This window comes from Pelodiscus sinensis, chromosome 20, assembly GCF_049634645.1.
Source record: "Pelodiscus sinensis isolate JC-2024 chromosome 20, ASM4963464v1, whole genome shotgun sequence".
NCBI classification, from domain to species: domain Eukaryota; kingdom Metazoa; phylum Chordata; order Testudines; family Trionychidae; genus Pelodiscus; species Pelodiscus sinensis.
Window position 1 is genome coordinate 12,637,535 of NC_134730.1, and position 26,936 is coordinate 12,664,470.

Below are 26,936 nucleotides of genomic sequence, written 5' to 3' on the forward strand. Positions count from 1 at the left end.
TAACCGGAAGTCGGCGAGGTGGGCAAGCCGGTGGAAGACTTGGAATTTTGGAGGCTGTCAAGGGTAAACGTGAAGGGAGGGGTTTGAAAAGAGATATGACCGTTGAAAACAGAACCGTTCAGAATCACTTCCGGGGTGCCTAAGGGGGCGGGAAGGAGACTGCCTCAGAGTCCTTCCGGGGGTACAGGCCTATGATTGGTTGGCAGCGGACGGGATTTCCGGAAGGATCCGAGCTGCAGGGTGGCGACGGTCACTGAAGGTGAGACCAACCCGCGAGGTTCGGGGGGCGCGGGCGGTGCGGTGTGTTAGGGGTGGAGGGGAATGTGCACGGCAGGATGGTGCCCGCCTGCCGGGGGGGGGGGGGGCCGTCCTCGTATCCGGCGCTGCAGCCGTGCCCCCTCCCCGAGCGATGCCCGGTCACGGGAGGGCTCGAGCCGGGGGGTTCTGAGGCGAAGGATGTTAAAACGCGGGTAATGCGGTAGCTGTGTAGCCGCTAACAACTCGTAGTGGTGCAGGCGCCGGGGGCTCTGCTTGATGCTGCCTGCTGAGCGTTTTACGGCAGAGCCCCAGAAAGCCTCCCGCTAGCCCCTCCCCACATGCACAGCGAACCCTCTTCCCTGGGAGCTGGCAGAGTTTAATCATAGAGTCATAGAACTGGAAGAGACCTCAGAAGGTCGTCAAGTCCAGCCCCCCCCCCCCCCCCCCCCGCTCTAGGCAGGACCAATCCCAACTAAATCAACCCGGCCAGGGCTTTGTCAAGCCCAGATTTAAACACCTCTAGGGATGGAGACTCCACTACTTCCCTAGGGAACCCATTCCAGTGCTTCACCACCCTCCTAGTGAAATAGTTTTTCCTGATATCCAACCTGGACCTCTCCCACCACAACTTGAGACCGTTGCTCCTTGTTCTGCCATCTGTCACTACTGAGAACAGCCTTTCTCCGTCCTCTTTGGAACCTCCCTTCAGGAAGTTGAAGGATGCTATCAAATCCCCCCTCACTCTTCGCTTCTGCAGACTAAACAGACCCAAGTCCCTCAGCCTCTCCTCATAAGTCATATGCTCCAGCCCCCTAATCATTTTGGTTGCCCTCCGCTGGACCCTCTCCAGTGCGTCCACATCCTTTTTGTAGTGGGGGGCCCAGAACTGGACACAATACTCCAGATGCGGCCTCACCAAAGCCGAATAAAGGGGAATGATGACATCTCTGGATCTGCTGGCAATGCTCCTCTTAATGCAACCTAATATGCCTTTAGCCTTCTTGGCTACAAGGGCACACTGTTGACTCATATCTAGCTTCTCATCCACTGTAACCCACAGGTCCTTTTCTGCAGAACTACTACTTAACCGGTTGGTCCCCAGCTTGTAACTATGCTTGGGATTCTTCCGTCCCAAGTGCAGGACTCTACACTTGTCCTTGTTGAACCTCATCAGATTTCTTGTGGCCCAATCCTCCAATTTGTCTAAGTCATTCTGTACCCTATCTCTGCCCTTAAGCATATCTACCTCTCCCCCCAGCTTAGTGTCATCCGCAAACTTGCTGAGGGTGCAATCCATCCCCTCATACAGATCATTAATAAAGATATTGAACAAAACCGGTCCTAGAACCGAACCTTGGGGCACTCCGCTAGAAACCGACCGCCATCCTGACATCGAGCCATTGATCACTACCCGCTGGGCCCGGCATCTATCCATCTTTCTATCCATCTTACCATCCATTTATCCAATCCACAATCCCTTAACTTGCTGGCAAGAATATTGTGGGAGACCGTATCAAAAGCCTTGCTAAAGTCAAGGTATATAACATCCACTGACTTCCCCATGTCCACCGAGCCAGTTTCCTCATCATAGAAGCTAATCAGATTGGTCAGGCACAACTTGCCCTTTGTTAATCCATGCTGACTATTCCTAATCACTTTCCTCTCATCCAAGTGCCTCAATATGGATTCCTTAAGGATCCCTTCCATGATTTTTCCAGGAACCGAGGTAAGACTGACCGGTCTATAGTTCCCTGGATCATCCTTCTTCTCTTTTTTGAAGATGGGCACTACATTTGCCTTTTTCCAGTCATCCGGGATTTCTCCCAATCTCCACGACTTTTCAAAGATAATAGCCAAAGGCTCCACAATGACATTTGTTTAACTGAGACCGTTAGCTTATCAGTAAAATGGTTAACTCCTTAAACTCTCACATCCGTGACTGAGTGATAGAAATGTAGCCGTGTTAGTCCGGTGTAGCCGAAAGAAAGAACAGGACTATGTGGCACTTTAAAGACTAACAAGATGGTTTATTGGTGATGAGCTTTCATGGGCCAGACCCACTTCCTAGACATTAATTATCTTACCCATTACAAAGATAGCTTCCCCAATTATCACCTCTAATATCATTAGCTCACAGACATTTACCTCCCCCCCCCCCTTCTGTTCTGAAATTTGATTTGTCATTTTCATATGTGTTCATTTTTTTTAACTGTATCCTTTGGTATATATGGTTGTGACAATTTTCTTCCACTATTTGATCTGAGGAAGTGGGTCTGGCCCACGAAAGCTCATCACCTAATAAACCATCTTGTTAGTCTTTAAAGTGCTACATAGTCCTGTTTTTTGTTTCATCCGTAACTGAGACCCTGCCAGGGGGTGAATCGAGGAGCATTTTCTCCCCTGTTCAGACCTCTATTGATGTCCTAGACTGGTACTAGAGGTGGTTTTGTGGTGCTGCCTTTTGGATGAGAGGTGGCTGGATGTGATGGTCTCTTGTGGCCTCTTCAGGTACGTCTAGATGGTCTTGCTGTTTTGGGATGCCAGAAGTATCTTTAAAAGTGCCTACTATTAATCTACTACTATCATCTCTTTAAAAGTGCCTACTATTTCCTGAAATAGTGGGTGCACTATTCTGACAAATCCCTTAACCCTCATAGAACGAGCGTTACAGGGATACTGGAATAGTGCTTTATTTGGTGTGCCAAATTCATGAGCTTTCATGGTTTCATGAGCTTTTGTGGGCACAATCCACTTCTTCAGATGACCCTGAAGAAGTGCTTTGTGCTCTCAAAAGCTCATGATATCATCTACATGTTTTGTTAATCTTCACGGTGTTACTAGATTATTTGTTGTTTAAGTTTTTCCTGTTACAGACTAACTCACCTACTCCTCTGAAGTTTTAGTTTAACCTGTAAGAAAGGAAATATTAATTTAAATTATTGAATAGATTAACTGATTTAACTTTCTCATGTTAATTTACCAAACTTCATTTTAAATAAAGTAAAATATTAATTTATGTTCAACACAAAAGTTTTCAGTGTTATCTTTATTTTTGGTTTGGGGGGCCACTTCCCCACAAAAAAATCAGTTGGGGCCAAACAAGGGAGAAGCAAAAAATCTCCTCCAAAAATCCCCAACTCTCACTGATATGCCCCCTCCATGGGGTGAGGAGGGAGGGACAGAGAGGACTGAGGTTCAGGACTTCCCATGGGCCAGATTTACTCTTCTGGAGTTCCAGGGTTAGAGTATTTTGTACAGATAAAAATGAGGGGTTCAGTGTGTGGAACAGGGCTGCCAGTGAGTGGGAAAGGGATCGGAGTGCAGGATATGGGTGGGAGGTGGAGTGCAGGAGGGGATGAGGGTGTGGGGTCTGGGTGGGAGGTAGGGTGCAGGATTAGGCTTGGAGTAGGGTGTCTGGTCAGAGGTGAGGGGGCAAGAGTAAAGGAAGATGTACTGTATGGCCAGGTGGGAGGGTGCAGGTGCAAGGACGGAGTAGGTGTCTGACCAAGGGGGAAGGTGCAGGAGCAGGCTGGGGATGCAGGATCTTGGTGGGGTTGTGCGTGATGATCTGGAGGTGTGGGGGGTATGTACTTGTTTTCATGCTACTCACAGCTCCCAGGCACGGCCTCCTACTGCTCCCATTGATTCTATACTAGCCAATGGGAGTAGTGGGGAAAGCCTCCAGGCAGAATGTTTGTGCGATGCTGTTCCCCCAGCTGGGGGTAGGGGAGCAGCAGCACACTGAGCCTCTTATAATTCCACTTCTTCCCCACGAGCCGGGTCTAGTGGGGAGTCTCAGGGCTCTCCTCCGCTCCCTCCCCAGCAGGAAGCTGCACTAGTGCCCCAGCCTTGTGGGGGATGGGGTGAGAGGCTGGAGCACCAGCTTGGGCTCCCTGCTGCGAGGAGAGGGAGGGAGAGAAGAAGGGGGGCTGAGCTCAAGCTGTGGACCACCTGGAAGGCAGCCACGGACCAGTATCCACAGACCACAGTTTGGGGGGCCACTGCCTTAAAAGAATGTAGTGACCAATGATGATGAAGTTCCCATAACGAGAGCAGGGTGATAGCCACAATTTCAGGCTCCAGCTAAGTAACTCCACATTGGTGGTTATAATTCCAGTAACTGGGCAGAGAAGGCTTTAATTTGCCTTAAATGGTTTGATAGTATTGGGGTGTACTGTCATGCTCCATCCCAGGAAAGAATGCTTTTGAGGCCATTTGAAGTGAGCGCTCTCTCTATAATCTTATGTAGCTATGAGAAATACAGGTTGAACCTTCCTGATATGAACCAGGGAATTTGCTGGACCAGAGAAGGTTCCCTGCCACAGGCTTCTGCTGCCAACTCTATCAGCTTTGGGTGGGGAATGGCACCACCTCCAGCCCTGGCCGGGCTGCCAGCTGGGTTGCTGGCTCTGCTGGTGCTGCCCCAGCCAGACTGCCTGCCAGGCTCCAGCAGCCCACGCTGCTGTGGGCTGACACAGGCTCTGACCCCACACTACCACAGACTGCCAGGGACAGGCTGCCGAGGGCTCATGCTCCAGTCCCAGCTCCACAGGTGCCTGCGGGTCTGGGGACACTTCCGTGGGTTTTTGGGGCTCCAGCCTCTGCTGCTGGGGCTGCCGCTGGCTCCGCTCCTGCCGAGGGCTCAGGCTCCTGCGCCACAGTCTTTAAGCTCTGGTCCTGCTTCTAGGGGCTGCCCTGGGCTCTGGTCTTGGCCCTGTGCTGCCACAGGCTGTTGTCAGCCGGGTCCTGAGTTGCCAGGGGCTGCCCTGACCTGGTCCCAGTGCCGCAGGCTGCAGAGTATGAGCTGCTGCCAGCTCCAGCCCCGCCTCCCCTGGATTGCCCTCCTGCCAGTAGACTACTGGGGTTTTCTGATCCAGGAATATCCCTGGTCCAGTTGGACGAGAGAATTCTGGTTTTGGGAGTGCAACCTGTATTGTGATGCTCAGTTGTTTCTCGAATAGTGCTTCTCTTTTCTCAACAACATAAGGAATGAAAAGTATTATTAGCTTTACTGCTGGTGGGAGTCAATGGAATGAGCACAGCTGCTGCAGTTATGTTTCAGTTGATGAAATACTCAGACTTTTATATTGATGAATACAAACTTGCCTGTTCTCTTATATTTCTCTTCAAATTTAAGTTTCTTTGCTGTTTTATTTCTCTAGAGCACAAAAATGGCAGGTCGCAGAGCTGCTGTGAAAGCGATTGACTGGATGGCATTTGCAGAGAGAGTGCCTCCCAATCAGAGAGCTATGTTTAATGCCCTGAAAACACGTAGTGATACCCTTTCAGCCAAGTGAGTATATTTCCGGGTGAAAAGGCTGCTCCGGCAGATGACAGTGACATTAGCAATTCTGCACTGTCAGTAGAGGTGTAAATTAGAGATGTGAATGGTTAACCAGAAAGCCTCAGCAGCTAAGGCTTGGTCTACAGTTAAAATTTATACCTACATAGCTATGTCAGTCAGAGGTGTAAAAAATATACACACACTAGGGATAAGAAACAGGTGGGGGAGGAGGGAAGCAGGAGCCAGTGCTGAGGGGAGCTTGCTTAAAAGCTGGTTCCTCAGCACCATCTCTGCGGGGAGGCAGAGACACAGCGAGGAAACAGGGTGAGCAGGGATTGCTTGGCTATGTCTACACTCGGGGCTTCTTGCGTGAGAAATATGCAAATGAGGCTGTGTGGAATATTGCCGAGCCTCATTTGCATACCTAATAAGCCACCATTTTTGCAGAAGAGGCTCTTGCACCAGAAGGAGCTGTCTATACTGCCTCTTCTTGTGCAAGAAAAACCCTCTTGTGCAATGCCATTACGCCGATTATTTTCAGGAATAATGGCGTTGCACAAGAAAGTTTTTCTTGTGCAAGAAGGGGCAGTGTAGACAGCTCCTTCTGGCGCAGAAGCCTCTTCTGCAAAAATGACGGCTCATTAGGTATGCAGATGAGGCTTGGCAATATTCCATGCTTAGCCTTGTTTGCATATTTCTTGTGCAAGAAGCCGCGAGTGTAGACATAGCCCTTCAGTCCCCACTTGTGCCAGTCCCAGCGGCTGTGCCTATCCATTTGAAATGAACAAGAGTCACCCGCAGCTCTTGTACATTTCAAAAGCAGAGGCGCAGTGGGATAGTGAGTGCCCCCCTTATTGACTAATCGAGTAGTTAATGGAAATTCCGTTGTCTGTTAGATTCGTTGATTTATCGAAATTTAACATCCCTAACACACACACAACCCAATGATGCTTAGGTCTCTGCCAGTAAAGTTGTGTCAGTGCAGGTTCTGTAATGTAGATACAGTTAAAATACCATAACTTATCTCTTCTTTTTAAAAAACAACAACAAAAAACCCAAAACCTTTGTTAGCCTTGTAAAACTAGGATGGTTGTTTTTCATTACATTGACAAACTCTCCTTGCCTGCTCCTACCATCATTCATAATGAAAAAACTGAGTGTGTTATATTTGTCCATCCAAAAAAAAGTTGTAGGCATGTAGAATTTTGTGTGGCTGTGTTATTGCCATTTCTGTGTTAAAGGTCGGTCTGAAACTATTGGCATCTAAAATGAGTATAATTCCTATCCTCGGGACTGTGGATGGGCTGGGCTATGGATACAGCAGAGTGGCTTGAGTTGGAACTGGGTGCTCTCTAAAATGACTGGGGATTGTTCTATCAGCTGTTCTGCTCCATCTGTACAGGCTGACCTCCTTGCCAGAGAAGCCTCCAGCTATTGATTGGGCTTATTACAAGACTGCAGTTGCTAAGGCTGGCATGGTGGATGAGTTTGAAAAGAAGGTGAGATTCTCATCCTCAATTAAGATGTTGCTGCTGTTTTGAAATCCAAGTGGAGGCTGCTCATATCAGATGTACAGGACACAGAACAATGAACTTTTTCTTTTGTAGGTTGCTTGGTGAGATTTTTAAGTAGCATTGGCCTAGATCTTTTGCTGTAGTGTGCAGTTGCTTTGTGTCATACTGCTAGCACAAGGCATCCTGACAGCTGGCATAGCTAACCACAGGGTGCCAGGGTCATTTTATGCCACTGGAGGATCCCTCTCTACCAAAGTTTATACTTTTTCTCGTACAGCCTGAATAGATTTTTCCAGTCTGTAGGAGTAGCCTTAGGAAAGAGTCAAAGCTTTCCTAGTCTCTGCTGATTCCCAGCTGATGTATCAGTCTTTTAAACCCACTAAGCACAAAGACTACTCCGATGTACGCTCTGATACATGCCTGCATTCAGCTGGTCCAGTACTAGGAGTAAAAAGGCCATCTTTGTCCATCTCCATCACATTCTGAGCTGTGCCATGGACCTGGCTCAGAAGCCTAGTGGAATAAAATTTTGCAAATACTATTGAGTGAGATGTGATGGCTTGATAAATAACTGTGCTCTGTGGGGGAAAGACTGTTCAAACATCCCTTCAGCCCACCTCACTGAAGGGCAGGAAGTTTAAAAAAAAAAATCACTGTCAATACCCCAAAGTAGTGTGATAAGACTAATTCCTTGAAGTGAATGTTAGCTTCTTTTTATGACTGGGCACTGGGAAAATAACCAGTACTTGCCCCAGCTCACATAAGGGATTGGTGTGAGAGATAGGGATGTGAAGAACTAGTTGACTAGCCGATAAGCGAATGCTTATCAGAAAGTCGACAGGCTAGTAGACTAGTTGCTTCCCCCCCACACTTGTTGCCTCTATCAGAAAGAGGAAACAAGAGGGGGAGGTGAGGAGAGGGCACTTCAAAGTGGCAGCGCCGCATGGAGTCTGGGGCCAGAACCTGGGATCTATGCGGCGCTGCTGCTTTGAGATGTAGCATGCAGCCTGAGGACACCCCAGCTGGCCCAGGGCTGCACATGGCATTTCAAAGCGGCAGCGCTGCACAGAGCCCAGGGTCAGCGGGGAATCCCCGTCTGACCCTGGGCTCCACACGGGGCTTTCGCCTTTGAAGTGTAGCAACAGCTGTAGGGCTCTTGCTACACTTCAAAGGCAGAGGTGCCCTATCGACTAATTGAATAGTTGATGCAAAATGCATTGACTATTCTGTTAGTCACAATTTAACATCCTTAGTCAGAGATAGAATTAGAACATAGCAGTTCTCCTCTCCTGGCTCTGTGCTCAGGCCACAAAGCTGACTTGCTGAAATGTAAAGGAATCCAGGGACTTGTTTTTTATTTGTATAATTTGATTTATTGGACAAGATAATAATTCTCTTTGGCATTAGATTGTTGCTAATACTTCCATACAGCACTGTATTGTGGCTCTGTACAAGACTGAGCATCCCAATGACGGCAGAGCGCTGAGTATGTTATGCACATATGGGAGCCAAACAACACTATTTGAGAAGCTAGCATCCAGTTGAGTTGACCTACTACAGGAAGCCAGTTCACTTTGATGGGTCTGAGTGTTTTGGAAGAAACCGAAAAGCACCAGTCTGGCTACTGGGGAAATATTAGCTTTAGGAGCATGCAGAGCTTTAGCAGGATTGAGAAAAAACGTGTCTAGATTTTTTTTGTTTTTGTTTTGTTTTTTTAATTCACAGTACCACACACTAAAGGTTCCTGAGCCTGTGGACACACACACAGACAAGATAAATGCCCAGGAACAGGAAGCTGTAAGTATTTGAAAATTCTTCCCTGTCACTTGGTTTCAATTTGATCTTTGTAGAGGTAAAGAATAATTCTGGGATAAAGCTTTCTATGGGTGTATTGTGCTGAAAAATAGGAGCTGCAGCTCTGGGTTTGTGGATATAGCTTTTGAACAAGAGTAGGTTCTCTCTACCTGTCTATGCCCCCACTTGGGAACTTAGATTCTAGGACTGGATTGCAGTTCTGCTTGCTCTTCTGGTGTAACAGACTTGAAATTAGTGTAAAACAAAGGCAACCATACTCTGATCAACCGAGGAACTTACTAGTATCTTGTCAGCAGCCCTAAGGGTGCACCTACGTAGCATAAAATAGGCCTGAATCCTTTTTAATGTGGAGTTGGAATTCTTGGAGACTGCATAGGTCAAGTTAGAGCATTTAATGGTAGGACTTTTACTCTGTGGGCTCCTCCTTAGTGTAAAGAGGATGATGTTAAATATAACAAACTCCAGTGGTGCTACTCGAGTCATTGGTGTTATCTTTAGCCAGAGAACTTGTCTTCCTCGAACTCCTTGTGGCTTTCTCTATTAGAGGAAGAGGTAAGATGAGAATGTTTAAAGTGCAGTAGGATGAAAGTCACAGCTTCACTGCAGGAAACAATGTAGAATTAATGTGCTCACCAAATCCTTTGTTCTCTTGCAGGCTAAGGGTGCTGCTGAATATGTGCAGGCCTCTAAAGCTCGTATTGTCCAGTATATGAGAGAGGTAGGTTTGATGGACTGTAGTACCCTGTGAATTTCAGGCAACCATGTTTCAGTTTCTAAGGGTGTGTCTAGACTACAGAGTTTTGTCGACAAAAGTGGACTTTTGTCGACAAAACTATACCTGCGTCTACACTACCGCTGAGTTCTGTCGACATAACGTCAACGGAACTCAGCAGTTTTGTCGACGCTGGTAAACCTCATTTTACGAGAATTTCTGTCGACAGAAGGTGTTATTGCATGTAAACTGTCCTTTGCGTCTACACTATCATGTTGACAAAGCAGCTTGCTTTGTCGACAGAACTGAATGTAGTCTAGACGCTCTTTGTCGACAGTATCTGTCGACAAAACTTCTGTCGACAAAAGCCTGTAGTCTAGACGTACCCTAAATGTACATGAAGTTTAATTTGAATTCTCGCTTAGAACTAACTTCCATGTTTTCTTGTCTGTCCTCCCACTTCAAGCTTGAGAAGCTCAAAAACATGGTTCCATTTGATCAGATGACATTTGAGGATTTGGGTGAAGTCTTCCCTGAAACCAAACTAGACAAAGAGAAGTATCCATATTGGCCACACAAACCTATTGAGGACCTGTGAATCTGAAAGCCATTTCTGGTGACTGTCAATTTCTGTAGACTCTTTTAAATAAAGTAAATGTACAGGGCATCCGCAGTGTGTCTTCTGATCTCAAAGCTAAGATAAAATCCAGTAGGGATTTGTTTTTTAACTAGGTGACAAATGTTGTGAAATTAGCAGGCCATTGGTTGTGGAGGCGCTGAATGCTTTACAGGGTGGGATAGTTCCTGAAAGAGGATGGGACTGAGTCTTCTTAGCAGGACGCTCAGGGTTAATGTCTGTAGAATATGCTCCATGTTCCTGACATTCAGGTTACACCCAAAGTTGTTCAGGTGACTGAGAGAACAGTTCAGCAATACAAATGACCAGCCCGGTTTAACTTTCAGCCCATGTCTATATTACAAGTGGAAGCGAATCTCCCTAGCCTATCCATGAGACACTCGTTGGATCTGGTTACAAACTTGATCAAACCTTACAAACCTACAGTTGCTTTTGTTCCCTACAGCCTCAGTGGCCACCTGTGCTTGTGCCTTGACACCTACTATGTTGCTGTGCAATTAGCTCAGGCTGCCTCAGCATGGGGTAGGAGAAGCCCTCCTGGTTGTAGAGGCAGGGATTGGGTGTGGGGGTTCCATCACAAAGCCAGACAAACAAGGGCAGGCTATGTGAAACCATCCAAGAACAGGTAGACACGCTGCTCTTATTCTACATTACAGGTTGTGTACATTTGAGAATGTAGGTAGCATGAATAGGCAAGCAGCCTCACCACACGCACCTCCTGTGAGGATTGTAAGATTCCATTAGGGAGGTTTCACTTTCAGCCAAAGCTGTGACTATCTTTGCTGTGTGAGTGGTCCAGGTCTCTCAGTAATCCTAGTAAGGCAGATGCTTTTAGTGGTCTGCAAAAATTAGCTACATGATATCGTTATGCAAGACAGCATGTCCTGTGACCACTAACTGCTTGGAGTTTTTGCTATGGTAAATGTACCTTTTTTTCCTCTGGAGCTGATTGTTCTTTACACTTATGGTGTGGGTTGCACTTCCAGAGTAGAAAACCCACCCTGGGCCTTTCTCTTCTTTGAGCTGATAGTGGTAACCTGGACTCCAAACACAGTTGGGGTACCTGTCTCATTTGATTACAATCAGCACTAATTCAGTCCATTCTGCTATTTCACATTTGCTTTGTCCCCACCCACCCCAGATCCCCATGTGTATTTTAGCTCTTTTGAGAGGGACAGCTAAGATGACTAATACCAGCTAAGATGAATTATAGCTGGAATACTAGGTCCATGAATGTAATTTATTCAGGTAACTCGTTTGCGGTTGGGATGCTCAAGGTGCACAAACTGCTTTGCCAAGCACATGCAAGAACAAGGCTCGTAACCTGCAGAGCTTGCACCGTTATTTAGACATGCAGCAAATAGCTTAATTCAAGCATAAGAAGCAGGAAAACCTGGTTTGGAGGTTAAGGCAAGAAAGTATTAGAAATGGCAATTTGCCAAAATTTAACTGCTCCACTGTATAATAATGAAGATGATAAAGAGTAGTGATAAAAGCAAATGACTGCAGAAAAACACCTTTTCCAGAACCCGCAGCTCAGACTTGCACTCCTGTGGCTCTGCCTGCTTGCCAGTTCCCTGCCCATCTGCATTGAGTCTTCCCACAAGCATGGGTGGTCCGGTATTTCCCTTTCCAAATGGGTCTGAATCTCTGCTCTCCTGTTTCCTTGTGGTCAGCTCAGTCAGCGAGTCTCCTACAGAACAGGAACCAAATGTAAATATACATTAGGGGAAATGTAGCCAGACACAAACCCCATCTTGTTTTTCCACGAACCCCATCTTGTCGTCCCCCCCCCCCCCCCCCCCCCCCCCCCCCCCCCCCCCCCAGAGAGCAAGAGAAAGGCAGTCAGCCTTTGATGCCCTGGGAACGCAGGTGTGGTGCCTGTCCCTGACTCTACCATAAACAGAAACCAGACAGTAAAATGGGCTAGCTGACGACTGGGAGGCCTCCCATCGCCGTGATGGCTAGTATCAGTAATTGACACGCCTGCACTGTCTCAGGAGAGGAATCTTCGCCCATCACATACCAGAGGTGCCCATTGTCTGCATCTTCCCAGGTGTGAATTATGCTTTGCACCCTTTGTGGGAAACTTGGCGTTCAAAGCCATTTTTCCTAATTGGCCACTTGAGACCAGGAAGAAGTCCATGTGACCCAAGGGGTATAAAGAGGGTTTAGTTGCCCACCCCATTTGAGCTCCAATCACCTACACCTGCTGGCAGGTATTGATTGTCTCCTGAGGTCCGTGGGACGCCCAACCTCGCCCTACTTCTTCCCAAGGGATTGAGAGAAAGACGCTGGCCACGCCAAGTCTGGAACGCAGGGGTGAGAATTGTACGTGCAATGTGTTTTCTTTATGTGTACACTCTAATTGTCTCTGTTGTAAGTTTAGTTACTTTATTATAGTTTTCTTAAGTCAAACTGCTTCATTTCTATTGTAAACTGCCTTTGGTAAGGTGATTTAGCTATAAACTTTGGGAATAAGTGGGGTGCCCTCATTCACTTAAAATATATATATATACACTGAACCAAGTTTCTTTATTTCTTTTCTCTTTCTTTCTCCTGTAAATAAGCCAGTGCGTGTCAAGCTGCTGTACCCGAACCGAACACAAACAAAAGAACTTCAGCCGGTCAAAAGGGACACGTATAGGAAGAGCTTGAGTGTTTTGGATTGTGTCGCTTCCAGGGGACAGATCCATTGGGGCACCTCTCAGCCTCCCCAGGCTGCCAGCTGCAAAGGGATTTCTGTATCCTACCAGCTAAAATCTGAGGTGTTATAAGCTCTCCCTATAAACTCATTGGGGCGCCCGTCAACCTCCTCCAGGTTGCCCGCTGCAAGGGACCCCAGTCTCAGCAGTTGAAGTCTCGGGTGTATAGCGACAGGACCCCGGTCCTAGCAGTAAAGTCACAGACGTTAAACTATTTCTCGGGGCGCCCTCCAGCCTCCTAGGCTGCCCACTGCAACGAGACTTTGCGTCTCAGCAGTTGAAGACTTGGGTGTAACACACACGCACACACTGCCCTGACCATTTCGGCTGACAGGAAATTGTGGACAAGAACAGAGGCCTGCTGGAGTGTAAACTGGACTTTACTTGTTTGATAGTTTTGATGAAAACTTCAAACCATTTTTGTATCAGAAAGTCTCAGGGCCTGTTCTTGCACAATGGACTTGTTGAATGGGCCAGAGGTGGTGGATGCTGCATGGGGCTGTGTTTGCATCTGAGCCTACATAAATAACGAAGGTGCAGCTTCTTTGTACATATACAGCAGAGGCAATCTGTATCTGATTAGCATAATATATACACCATGTTGACATTAGTGGTAGGTTTCTTAATGTGTGAATTTATGATCACATGTGGCCTGAAACACCATGGACTTTAGGTTCTAAATCTACTAGTATGAGTGATTTCCAAAGACAAGGGCTCTCTACTGCCAGAACCCTGCTACTGGATATAGAATATTTAAATACACATAACCAACACCAACCATGCTTGCTTAGGAGGTCGCTGGATGTTGTTCTAGGTTGCTTGGGGCATCTCAGCAGTTTCATGGCCTTGCGTAAAGGGTGTAGAGTTTTCTTCTTCAGCTGCATTAATAAGCAGGTCTCTAATACACCCATAATCATTAGGACAAAGACACCTATGAAAAATATCACTGCAAAGCAAGAGAAAGAGGCTGTGCTAGATAAATTACCTTACTTCCTTTAGATCCATAATTCTAGCTACCGTGTTCTGCTTGGTAGAAGAAATATAAGGCCCTAATTCTAGAACATGCTCTGAATAAGGACTTCTATTATTACAGCTCTCATGCAGTAACTAGGCGTACCTCTTCTTACTACCTCTGAATAGATGACACGTTTGTACTCTGTTCTCTTCCTTAAATCTAGTGCATATATTCAATACAAGGTGACTTTTCCTCAATAAATACAAGTACCTATTACGGGTGGGTCATCGGAAGAAGTGGGAAGTATGTCCTTAAGAATCACAGCTAACACTGACTCTCCAATGATGAGTGACAGCTGGAAGCTGATCTTGTCTCCATAAGAGCAGGTGCTGAACAAAATAGCCATATCCAACAAGTAGAGGGCGCATGTTGGGAAGATAAGGTTCAAAACGTATAAAATGGGTCGTCTCTTCATGGAGATCTGGGGTAATAAGGCAAACATGAAATAATACAGTAGTCTGGATTAGTGCTTATCTTGATGGGATGACACAGTTTGGTTGGAGTCCAAACTATCAGCTCAAAGGCAGGAACAGGCTCCAGTTATCTTCCTACTCTCTAGCGTAGCTTAAGCTTCAACAGCCAGCCTTAAATGTCTTCATCCTGTCCTCAGCTTTCTTTCCTTGCTTACCTTCATTTCCTGCTTGGCTCCCTGCCCTCTAACTCCAACTTCCCCTCCTCTCATAGTCTGACCCTTCTTCCACCTGTTCTACTAGCTTTTCCTTACCAGCCCATCTCTTTCTGCCATCTACTTCTATTCACTTCACCTAATCCCCTTTGCCTTTATTTTATGTCAAGCCCTATTTTATGTCTTCTGCCTACTCTTGCTATTTTCCTTAGTGTCCTCCCTATGTATATTCATGCGCGTGTCTGTTGAATACATGTACCATTATCTGGCTGATTTCTTCCACTCCGGTAAACACACACATTGAAACTGCAGTGGATAAAAGCTCCATCTATTGCAATAACCTGTTGCTCAATGATCTAGACTAGATGTCTCAAAGAAACATGAATAGAGCCCTGTGCAGATACAAAATTAGTATCCACAGCTGCAAAAGTGATCCGCAGATCTCTGCAGATGTGGATACCCATGGATATCTGCAGATTTGCAGGGCTCTAAAGATTAAATCACCTTAGGCTACATCCTCAGGTGGTATAAATCAGTAGAGCTCTTTTGATGTTAATAGTATTTACTGAGGATCTGGCCCCAGAATTTTGTAGTTCTTTATTATGAAAAAATGTTTTCGTTACTAGCTATGCTGGAATCCAGCAACTTGCCAGCATTAGTGCCTGACTCCATATGCTTCTATGAGAAATGTACTTTTGAAAACCAGTTTGCTTAAACACAAGGTGGGTTGCACAATGGGCAGCATCCTATTCCATCTTTTTGACCTTGTCTCCTGCATTGCTAGGAGTGAGAAGCTAGAATGTGGCAGTGGAACTGGTACCATGAGTTGTCTTGGGCACGTGCTGCTGGGTTTGTGAAACTGCTGCAGTTCTCTCATTTAGGTGTGGGAGTTGCATATTTCCCCTTGAACTCCTTTTAGATCATGGTCCTTCTTTATTTAGCTCTACAGACAATGTAAGAATCAGGCAGACCTGGCACAATACTCTGATGCTGCAGAGGTGCACATTCTGAGAACTCCATTTAGAAGTATGTAATGTTCATTTTTATCAGGCCATTCTGTTTTGAGATTGCTAGACTCCCACAAATTTTCTAAGGTAGCAATACTAACTCTTGGACACATTCAAATAATATCTCTCTCCCTGGGCCTTTTGTTAAAATACCAGTACTTCATACAACTTAAAAAAACAACAAATGGTCCGGTAGCACTTTAAAGACTAACAAAATATGTAGATGGTATCATGAGCTTTTTGGTTCTGGACATTCAACACTCTGGTCTTCTGAAGAAGTGGGCTGTGCCCACGAAAGCTCATGATACCATCTACATGTTTTGTTAGTCTATAAAGTGCTACCAGACTATTTGTTGTTTAAGTTTTTCCTGTTACAGACTAACTCGGCTACCCCTCTGACTACTTTATAAAGTGCTTTGCCTAGTGGGGAATGTGCACTTGTAATTGTGGGTGATGGTCCTTTAAAAATTACTAGATTTTGCTTGGGTTGTGGTTTTAGCTTTTGTAAATGAGCCCTGATGTTCGAAAGAGTTTTTGATAGCTCAATGAATTAAATACATAATGTATGAAATACACTGATGCAATACCTCATAGATGATCACGGAAAACTCTTCTTCCTTCATTGACTCTGTGACTGAAATGATATTTATGTTGGTAAATTTCCATTCTCCATTGGTAAGGTGATAAACTTGGCTTTGTTTATTCACTTCTTCTGTTGTCTGACTAGATTCGAGTATAATGTCAACTGTTTGAGGAAAGAAAGTGAAGACATAGTGGGGTTTAAAGGTGTTTCTTTTCATAGTTCAAATCTACTGCCACAAACCAGGTATGTATTCAGAAGGAGGGAAGAGAAAATTCAGATCTCTCTTGGCTAGCAGGAAAGTTGCCCAAAACAAAGTTAATTGTGAATTTGGAGCTTGATTTTTACTCCAGGGTAAACTGGGAATAACCTAATTGAAATCAATGGATTTCATACACCAATATGAGATTGAAATCTGGCCTAAAGCAGTCACACTTAACTGGGAACTAATATCTGATGACAGCTGGACTTTTATAACTCAGACAGTGTTGGATGCTTAGTTGAATTCTGTCTCCCATCTTAAGGCCTTGATCCAAATCCTATTGAAGACAGTGGGAGTCTCTCCATTATCTGTACTGACCTTTGGATTAAGCACTAAGAGGAGCTGTTGGCAGTGGATGTCTCTTTCCTGTGCTTTCCTAAATACTTGGGATTAAGTAAAAAACTGTCCCTTTTCTTCACAGACTCACTACGGCAAGCACATTCCTTTAGCTACAAAGGGATGATCCTTACGGTGATAATTTTTCTTGGGGGAAAAATGTCTACATCTTGATAACATTCCAGGGGCTTAGCCCTCTTGTTTCCCTTCCCATTGTGAACTGGGCCTGTTTAATATACTCCTAGCCAAAAGTTTCCTCTTCACATAAAGTCTAGCTGCCTTTCTTGAAGAGCTGCTTTGGCCAAAAACATATTAATGGGCTCAATGCAGAGGTAACTAGGTGACACAGACTAGATGGTTCCTTCTGGCTTTAAACTCTAGGAAAGTCATGAAACATTTTCTTCCTTAGTTTAACAATGCCAATTGCTTTTCAGGTGAAACTGAATTATTAGAATAGTTGTAGCTAAGTGAAAATCAGTGGTGAGCAAACAATAAAAGATCATGATTGAAAGTAAGTGTTGCCTCTCAGTTTCTGTGACCACCATGGGGATAAAAGAAGACAGCACGCTGTAGTCCAGGGGTGGGCAAAATTTTTTTGCTGGTGACCACTTCAAAAATTTCTGAAATGGCCCCGGACCGCACCAGAAGGGGAGGGGCCTTGAGCGGAAAGGGCGGGCTGGAATACTTCCACGTTCCCCACCCCCAGACCATGACAGGGTGGAGGAAACTTTGCGTACTCCCCCTACCCTCAGGCCCTAATTGGTCGGGGGGCAGGGGAGCAGCAGGGCCTCCATGGGCTGGATCCGGTCCATGGAGGCCCTTTTCCCCCACCCCTGCTGTAGTCCAAAACCGTGATCTGTTGCCTGGAACTCAAATCTCTAAATCCAGATTCAGTCCTGCAGCCCTTTCTCATTGGAGTAGTCCTGTCAACATCAGTCCTTGGAGTTCTATTTTTAATCTAAATCCTCATGCATGTTTTAAGAGCTAGACTTTACAAACTCTTATACAAGTAATCCCTACTGCAGTCAGTAGGACTAGTCATTTGACTAAGAGGTGACCACTCCTGGGATTAAAGGCTTTGCAGAGGCATATCCTGGATTCTTACAGATAAATACATATAGGAGACTCCATAATGGGAGATTGTGCTATAGCTTAGTTTCTCCCTTGCATCATAATTTTTTTTACACAGTGGTCACTATTGAGTAGTAAACATAAAAATTTCGAGACTCGCTCAGACCTTTGATCTGTCTAATCCAGTGGTCCCCAACGTGGTGCCCGCAGGTGCCATGGCGCCTGCCGGGGCATTTATGTGCGCCCGCCAAAACATCTGGGCTACGTCTACACTGGCATGATTTTCCGGAAATGCTTTTAATGGAAAAGTTTTCCGTTAAAAGCATTTTCGGAAAAGCGCATCTAGATGGGCGCATCTAGATTGGCAGGACGCTTTTCCGCAAAAAAGCCCCGATCGCCATTTTTGCGATCGGGGCTTTTTTGCGGAAAACAACTCTCTGCTGTCTACACTGGCCCTTTTGCGCAAAAGTTTTTCGGAAAAAGACTTTTGCCCAAATGGGAGCAGCATAGTATTTCCACAAAAGCACTGACAATATTACATGAGATCGTCAGTGCTTTTGTGGAAATTCAGGCGGCCAGTGTAGACAGCTGGCAAGTTTTTCCGCAAAAGCAGATGATTTTGCGGAAAAACTTGCCAGTCTAGACACAGCCCTGGGCTGGCCCTGCTCCCAGTGCGCGGCACATGCATGGTGCTGGCCCCAGGCGCGCGGCGCATGGGTGGGCCCTGCCCCAGGCATGCGGCACAAGCGCGGTGCTGGCCCCAGGCACGTGGCTTGTGGGTGGCCCCGCCCCCGGGCACACGACCCATACGTGGTCCCACCCTTGGTTGCAGTGCGTGAGTGGCCTGACCCCCGGATGCCTGGCGCATGAACAGCCCCGCCCCTGGGCGCCCAGGAGCCACGAAAGGTTGGGGACCACTGAATCCATTGACTACTTGTGAACAGTGGCCAGCACTAGTAAATTCAGTCTAGTTGTAGTAAACGTGAATAATAATGGACATACCCAAATTCATAAACGAGTACATGGTCATGAGGCAGGTCTGGGTGTCAAATGGAAACTGGTGCATCTCTAAGCTGCATGTTATGGTGACCCGATGCTGCTGGGTTGTATGAATGATGCCGGTGTGAGTAATGGTTAGAAAGGGCCTGCTGAGTGATTTCTCTTCATCCACTCTGAAGAAACCAACGATTCAAAAACAAACATAAAATGACCAAATACTCCAGACCTAAGTCACTACAGAAGTCAAACTTGCTATTTGTCTGTCTTTGAATGGTCAGTGACCCTTACTACATACAACAGGAAATGGACAAGAAAGGGTGAGTGACAGTGAGTAACAAGGGGTGAGAGATTGAAACACAAACAATTGTGGGAAGAGATGGGAAGAGAGAAAACAAGCAGAGACAGTGTGGGGCACAGAGAAGGGATGATAACCCCATTGAAATAAGACTTGCGCATCCCATTAGCTTGCCAGATGAGACAGGAAAGACATTCAGTGCGACCCACATGCCCTATTGGGTAAGGAACCGTTGGCCTAATTCTGATCTCACACTGCTTCCACCCTCTACTGACTTCAGCTGAATCACTCCTGATTTCCAGCATGGAAGTGATGGCAGAATCAGGCCCTGTGTCTTTGTGCCTGGTGCCATGCTGAGCATGCTCTTGCTGCTTAACAAATAATCATTAATAATTAACCCTTTAGGACAATATCAAGTATCATTGTACAGCAGGCAGCTCCTGGCCCTGAAGAATAAACAGTGACAGAAACCACTAAGATACACTGTTAGGGTACATCTAGACTACATGGCTCTGTCAACAGAGCCATGTAAACTACTTTACCCGGCATAGTCAATGAAGCGGGGATTTAAATACTCCCCGCTTCATTAAAATAAAATGACCGCCATGCTGTGCTGATGATCAGCTGATCTGGCACAGCACGGCAGTCTAGACGCGGCATGGTCGACAAGGGAAGCCTTTGTCGACCACTCTGGCAAACCTCGTTTCACGAGGCATACTGGAGTGGTCGACAAAGGCTTCCCTTGTCAACCGCGCTGCGTCTAGACAGATCAGCTGATCGTCGGCACAGCATGGTGGCCATTTTTATTTTAATGAAGCGGGGATTATTCAAATCCCCGCTTCATTGATTATGCCGGGTAAACTAGTTTACATGGCTCCGTCGACAGAGCCATGTAGTCTAGACGTACCCTTAGAGTCTGTCTCCTTATGATTGGCTTCCCTGCCTGTCAGTTTGCCCATAGCCTAAACATGTTCTACTAGTGTCCCCTCACCCAGGGACTGAAAATCCCAAGGTTTTATTTAATGAATGTTTTCTTACTGTAGCATGAGACCAGTTAATTGATTCTTAGCTATTCTGCCCCCACCCCAACATTCAGCCTGAAAAGCTTTTGCTAATGTGACTGAGTAATCCTCACTATGATGAGTTAATCCTGTTGATTTCAGTGGCACCAATCATGTCCCTTGTCATTATCCCTCTCATGGAAGCAAGTTGAAATCAGCAAAGGAGAGTCTTACTGTTCATAAATGATGATATATGGGGACCAAAATGTATCCACTGGCAGAACGAGTTTGGAAATGTTACAGAAATCCTGAGGATTCCAAGTCACAAAGACGTTTTTCCACTTCTAGAGGAAAGAAAAATCACAGAATGGAACCAATGTGTGGACTCTCAGCACACAGGAAATCGCTTTGATTTCTTCAAAAAGGGCTCTTACCATGGTCACTAAGAAATAGACAGTGACAGTTTGTAGCTTTTCAACCTACAGAAACAAAATGAGAAAGTGATTAGCATGATTTCATTAAGATAGATACGGCGCTTGGCGTCTGGTCAGTTTCTTTCTTATAATGATGGTGTGATGGGTGTCAGAGAGATGAGAAAATCAGGTTAGGGCAGTGACTCACTGTTCTTCATGTTACAAACTTAGAAGTAGAATGGGTGGGTAAGAGTTATTGTCTGAGGGGAAAAAACCGTTGCCTGGTAGAATACTGCTGGCTATGTAAATCTGTACTGGGAAAGGATCGAGAGCAGAGCAGTAGTATGGTGGACCATATAAGAGGCAATGAAAGGCAATGCTTCCCCTGGGTATTTGTGCTCAACCATTCCCCTATTCCTATCTCTATTCTGCGAGTTCCTGCAGGCTGTTGCAGCTTTGTGAGTCTTCCCCAGAGTGGATCTATTAACAGCTTGCCAGTCTTATTAGCATAACATTGAACCTGTGAAAGAGCCAGTAAGCGGTAGTGAAGCCATTTAATGGGCATGTGCCAATCCAGAGGTATATAGATCAGTTTCTGAATGTATTGACTAAAATAGTTGTGTATTACTGGAATAGTTTAAAATTTGCTTTACATATTTCATTTTTTTGTTGCTGAAGATTATAAAACTCACATCGCTAAAAAATTCTTGCATAGATTTTTAGATGCACGGTCTGAATACTCAGCTTTAGCCTTAAATGCTTGGACCTTCAGATACAGTTTTTTAAATAAATTCTTCAAAAGATCACCCTTATCTAAAATATGTATTTTAATTACTATTGTACAAAAATTTGTTTCCAAAGTCTTCCAGTCCATCCCTGCTCTCCTTTTACCCCTTATTGAAGAGAGCCCTTAAAGGGACAACATTACTTTTCTTTCAGATAGCTGAACAAATGGGTTTCCCTTTCTTTACTTCTGACTCTTTGATGTACTACAGGCAGTCCCCGAGTTATGCGGATCCGACTTATGTCGGATCCGCACTTACGAACAGGGCTTTTCTCGCCCCAGAGGATGCGGGCGGCGGGACCGCCCAGACGCGCCGAGGTCCCGCCGCCCTCGTCCTCTGGGGCAAGAAAAGCTGTTCCACGTCTCCCTGGTCTGCTGGGGGGAAGGCCCCCAGCAGACCAGGGAAACGCGGAGCAAAGCCGCGGAGGACCCGGGCGGTGGGACCGCGGCGTGTCTCGGTCCCGCCGCCTGTGTCTCCATGGTTTGCTGGGGGGGGGGGGAGGCACAGCAGCTGAATCTGGATGCCAGTTCCGACTTAAGTACAAATTCAACTTAAGTACAAACCTACAGTCCCTATCTTGTACGTAACCCGGGGACTGCCTGTAGTTTTAAGAGAACCTCTCCACTAAAATCAGTACCTTAGTAAGACATAAAACCCTTTGTTATGCCTAAAATCTTTGGATCTATACTTTAACATAAATCTAAGATGAAATTTCATAAACATGCCCATTGTTATGGAGCTCACACATAATAAATTAGTGTTCCCTCTTTCTAAAAGCAATGAACTTTGTTATGAATACACTAAACTGCTCTGATTAATTTAAAATAATGCATTTGTTTCAGTGCGTTAAATATGTAGTAATCTGGAATGATTACTTTATGAATGCTTAAGAGTACATTTAAAATATTAAATCAGCTTAGAAATACTGATGAAGAAAATGTAAAACAGAGAAGAGCTGCATCATGTATTCCATAATATTTAATGCTGTATTCAGTGGGACAGCTGATTTGCCTTTACTTACCACGCTTTTGTAAATACATTGCTGACTAACTTCAGGGAATATCAAAATACCAGTGACTGACATTTTTTATTCTCAAATTTTGTGCTTTTAATTAGGTAATTTCTGCATGTCCAGTCTTCATAATATGGCAAGCAGTGGGAAACATGCTCCATTTTCTTTAGAAATAAATTTTAGAAGAGGGTTTTTTTCAAATGTCATTTGCTATACAGGCAGTCCCTGGGTTACGTACAAGATAGGGACTGTAGGTTTGTTCTTAAGTTGAATTTGTATGTAAGTCGGAACTGGTACATATTGTAGGGGAAACTCTAGCCAAACATTTCTCCAGAGCTCAGTTTTATTCTCCCACACCTCACTTCCCTCAGTCCTTTATTCTCAAGCTGAGCTCTCTGCTGAGAAAAGCCGCTCCACGTCTCCCTGGTCTGCTGGGGGGAAGCAGCTAGTGCGGGGTTGCCTCACCCCGTTTGTAAGTAGGGATCCGATGTAAGTCGGATCCATGTAACCCGGGGACTGCCTGTATTTGGATTCAGGGATGTGGCTTTAAGAGGTGAACAGAGAGGGGGAGAGAAGAGGAGAGGGAGACAGTGGGGAGGGGAAAGAGTCTGGGCACAGTGGGGATGATGCCCGGGCGGAGCAGGGGTGCAGTATGGGCGGGGCTACAGAATAGGCAGCTTGTATCCTCATGTAGCAGCTTCACCCATCGCCCATGAGAATGGGAGAAAAATTGCAACACAGCTCAGAGTCTAAAAAATCTGATCCCCGATGTATAAGGAGGGCAAAACCAAACAAGAACTTCATGGGCTTCTACTTGGTCTCCTCTCTCCCTCAATGTCATTTCCTGTAACATTAAATAATAATGTCGACCCTTCACCCAGGCTAAGAAGAGGGTGGTGTTTCCCTTGTTAGTGGTGTTTTCTCTCCAGGAAACAAAAAAGAAAGAAGTTCTGACAAAATCAAGGGCCAAATTCCTGGGTATTTTAGGACAACTTTGCATTACTTTGGCAACACAAATGCAGCTTAACAGACCAAATACAAAGTGGGTAGGAGGTTGCTGGAGACATGATTTTTGCCCTGGATTTTGATCTTTTAGAGTTCATTTTAATGACACACCTGAAAACATGTGATGAACACTAAAGTGATTTTAAACAACACTCTCATTTATGTGACTGAGACAAACTATTTTACACCTGACATCTCCAAACATATATTGCCCTGGAGAATACTGTCAAACCACAGCCATAAAGTTTGTACAAGATCAGAAGAAGAACTAAAGTTCAGGTTCTGCTCTTTCACACTCATGGCAGTAACTGGGATTACTCCTGATTTGCACTGGTATGAGTGAGAGAGGAATCACTCACTTTAGGATCATCAGCTGCCTCAACTTGTCAATTTCCACAATATTTTCTAGCATTCAGAATGATGAAGAGATTTGTTTTCTTACCACTGAGAGGATGGAAAGCAGTATAAATTGCATCTCCACTTTCAATGGCTCCTTCCAATTTTCCTTGGGTATTGTATGTGGTGCGGGAGCTTTTTCAGATGTGATGTTCAAGTACTGAAGAACGTCATCGTACTTACAGACCTGTTCTGGGGTAGCGCCTGTGGAAATAAAATTAAAATCCGGTTACATCCAAATTCATTTTATCAAAGTAATACAGGTCAGGATCTCAACATATGTTGCACACCCAGCCTTTGAAATGGGAATGCATGTCAGAGGATAATAGACATTGGACTGTGTAGCTGCTCGGAAACCACTGTCAGATCTTTTTCCCCTTTCACACTGGCAGGACTAGGATGCCCATCTTATTCTTCCTCATTCATGTATGAGAATAGACATTACACAAGGGTAATCCAGTTGGTTTCCCCCCGATTCTCCTGCAATTTAACTTACCTGTTGCCATAGACAAAATAAGAATGGCTAAGAAAGCTTCCCACATCTTTCCCCTTTTCCTAACGAAGCAAATGGTAGAACTGATGCTACAGTGCAGCTGGTGATTTGATACTAATCAGTGTAGGGAGGAAGCTTATGTAATTGTAGGCTTGTTTTTTTAATGAAGAATTCAGTGAAAATGGCTCAATGCACTCAGCTGGCTCTTGGGGATCAGTTTGTCAAATTACTGTTAATTATATTGATGTCAGTGCTGTGGTAGGAATAATTTGCTTTAAGCCCATCATCATCACATCACATTCCCATTATGCCGCTGGCCTTTAAGGGAGCAAGGAAGCTCCTCCACTGTTGTATTGTGATGATTTCCAGAATGTATTTAAGCTCCTGCAGGTGTTGCTGGCCTCCTAGATTCTGTTCTGAATATCCTGTCTTGTGCCACCATCCTGCCTACCAAATGTTTCTACACGGATGCGAACATGATCCTCTCTCTGTACTGGTGATGGTGAGGTAATGTTCAAGATCATGATATCTGTCTTATTGCATTTGATTTTAAGTTCAATTTGCTGGCTGAATGTGTGTTGACTCGAGTTGTTTTTTTCTTGCATACGGTGTTGGGTATGTGACAGGAGAGTGAGATCATCTCTGAAGTCCAGGTTTTCAAGGGACGAGAAGAGTGTCCATTTAATGCTATGGTTCTTAAAGTGCAGTCCCTGGACCAATTGTGGTCCCCGGCCACCTCCCAGGTGGTTCATGTTTCGAGCTCAGCCCCCGACCCAAATAAGGTTTCCCACCTCTGCCATAAATAAAGAAAACATTGCAACCATTTTTATTGGACATAAATTAATATTTTACTTCTATTTAAAATGAAGTTTGATAAACTAACATGAGCAAGTTAAAATGCTTAATCTGTTTAATAATTTAAATTAAACCATTTTCCCTAGCTTCAGCACTAGCAAAATGGCTCAGGCGTAATTATGTAATGAGCGGTCACTTTCCATTAGCAACTGGTGGTCGTTGGAAAGATTTGCATTGAGCCAGGTGGTCCATGGGCCAAAAAGTTTGAGAACCACTGTTTTAATGCCTCGTTGCATGTCTTCTGTTGAATGCTGAATTACCCAATCCATGGCAATGTCGAAGAGGTGTGTAGACATAACACACCCCCTGATGTACTCCTGTTTTGGCTTCAAAACTGAGCTCACTGTGATCAACACTGCCTGTATAGTTGGGATAAAAGCTTTTGATGATGTTGATTATAGGAAGAGGGAGTCCAGCTGCCTGCAGAATGTGCTGTAGGCTGGCCCTGTGAATGCTGTCAAAAGCCTTCTCAAAGTATGAAGTTTGGGTAGAGTTGCTGTGGCCACTCTAAGCATTGTCCTATTATGTTTTGTAGCATCAAGGCCTAGTCTGTGCGTCCTCTTCCTTTCTGAAAACAAGCTTCCTATTTCCTGAGAATGTTATCAGCTAACTCTGATACATGCTGGATGAGGCTCTTACACAATATTTTGCATGGCACAGATACCAGTGTGATGTCACATCAGTTATTACAATCACTGAGAGTTCCTTTGGTGTCTTCATTATAATCCCATTGGTCCACTCACCTGGCATTTTGCCCCTTTCCCACACTGATGTAAATAGGGGGGCCAGGACAGATGTTGCTAACTCAGGATTTACCTTGAACAATTCTTCAGTCAACCTATTCTTCCCAGGAGCTTTCCCATTTTGTAAGGTTTTGACAGCTTGAATGATCTCTTCATTAAGTGGGGTGACTGGGTTGATATCAAGAGCAACTTCTGCCTCCTTTGCTTCCTCTTTCAATAGCTCCCTGTTCAGTTGAGTTCATTGAAATTCTCTGTCCAGCACATTTCCTGTTCTTTTGCTGTTGTCAGTAGTTGGCCTTGTTTGTCCCCGTGGAGAGTGTTGGTGTCTGTTGTTTACCATTGATAAGGTGCAGTCGTAGATAGTTCCTTGTTACCATAACCACATCCTCTGCTTGTGTTGCCAGATTATCGATATAATAGTTATCGGTTTGTCTCACAAGGTATTTGACCTCCCAATACGCCTTGCTGTACTGCTCGTGGTGGTGTCTTTTGGCGTATGGTATTTTGTGTCTAAAACACTTTCTTTAGGGCAGGTTTGATTTCTGCGGCATTCCAGGTGCTAGGTGTAATCCATTCTTTCTTCTCTTCTGCCTGTAGCCTAGACAGGCTTCACTGCTCTGCTCATAGATTTATAAATATATAGGTTTATCATTTATAGATTTATAGGTTTATGCTTCCAGCTCATCTGAAGAAGTGAGTTTTGCCCACAAAAGCTATACTATACTATATATATTTTTGTTAGTCTCTAAGGTGCCACAGGACTACTCGCTGTTAATAGATCATTGTTACATTGTCCCATTTCTTGTTGATCTCCTCATCTCCAGTCCCTTCCTCTTCATCAACCTTGTGTAAAGAGAAAGGAGGGATTCAGTCTCACCAAGCATAATGCCAAAAGCTTTAGCCCTTTAAGAGCCAAGTCTTGTGCATGTTTATGTGTCGGGTTTACATCTGATGCAGTTGCACTGACCTGCCTGGGTTTCCTCTAACTTCAGAGGGGTAGCCGAGTTAGTCTGTAACAGGAAAAACTGAAATGAAAACTGCCTGAAACCTTTCCTTCATTACAGAATGAAGGCATTCTTTATTTCAGGAGACTTTAACTTGTCAACGTCATAACATAG

At 45.1% G+C, this 26,936-nt stretch overlaps 2 protein-coding genes across 2 annotated transcripts; one reads left to right on the forward strand and one right to left on the reverse strand.

Moving 5' to 3' along the window:
• The first annotated feature begins 117 nt into the window (after positions 1-117).
• On the forward strand, positions 118-10,248 carry ATP5PD (ATP synthase peripheral stalk subunit d). Its single transcript, XM_075903702.1, has 6 exons — positions 118-259; positions 5,421-5,551; positions 6,945-7,041; positions 8,782-8,853; positions 9,527-9,589; positions 10,050-10,248. Exons 2-6 carry the CDS (start codon positions 5,430-5,432, stop codon positions 10,179-10,181), a joined length of 486 nt encoding a protein of 161 aa, XP_075759817.1. The 5' UTR covers positions 118-259; positions 5,421-5,429; the 3' UTR covers positions 10,182-10,248.
• A 1,324-nt stretch (positions 10,249-11,572) lies between these two features.
• Positions 11,573-24,972, reverse strand: LOC106732899 (5-hydroxytryptamine receptor 3A-like). Its single transcript, XM_075904266.1, has 10 exons — positions 24,672-24,972; positions 23,774-23,931; positions 20,551-20,595; positions 20,351-20,460; positions 18,824-18,993; positions 18,256-18,258; positions 16,160-16,317; positions 14,151-14,361; positions 13,704-13,871; positions 11,573-11,913 (listed from the first exon to the last, which is right to left on the reverse strand). Exons 1-10 carry the CDS (start codon positions 24,970-24,972, stop codon positions 11,666-11,668), a joined length of 1,572 nt encoding a protein of 523 aa, XP_075760381.1. The 3' UTR covers positions 11,573-11,665.
• Positions 24,973-26,936: the final 1,964 nt, after the last annotated feature.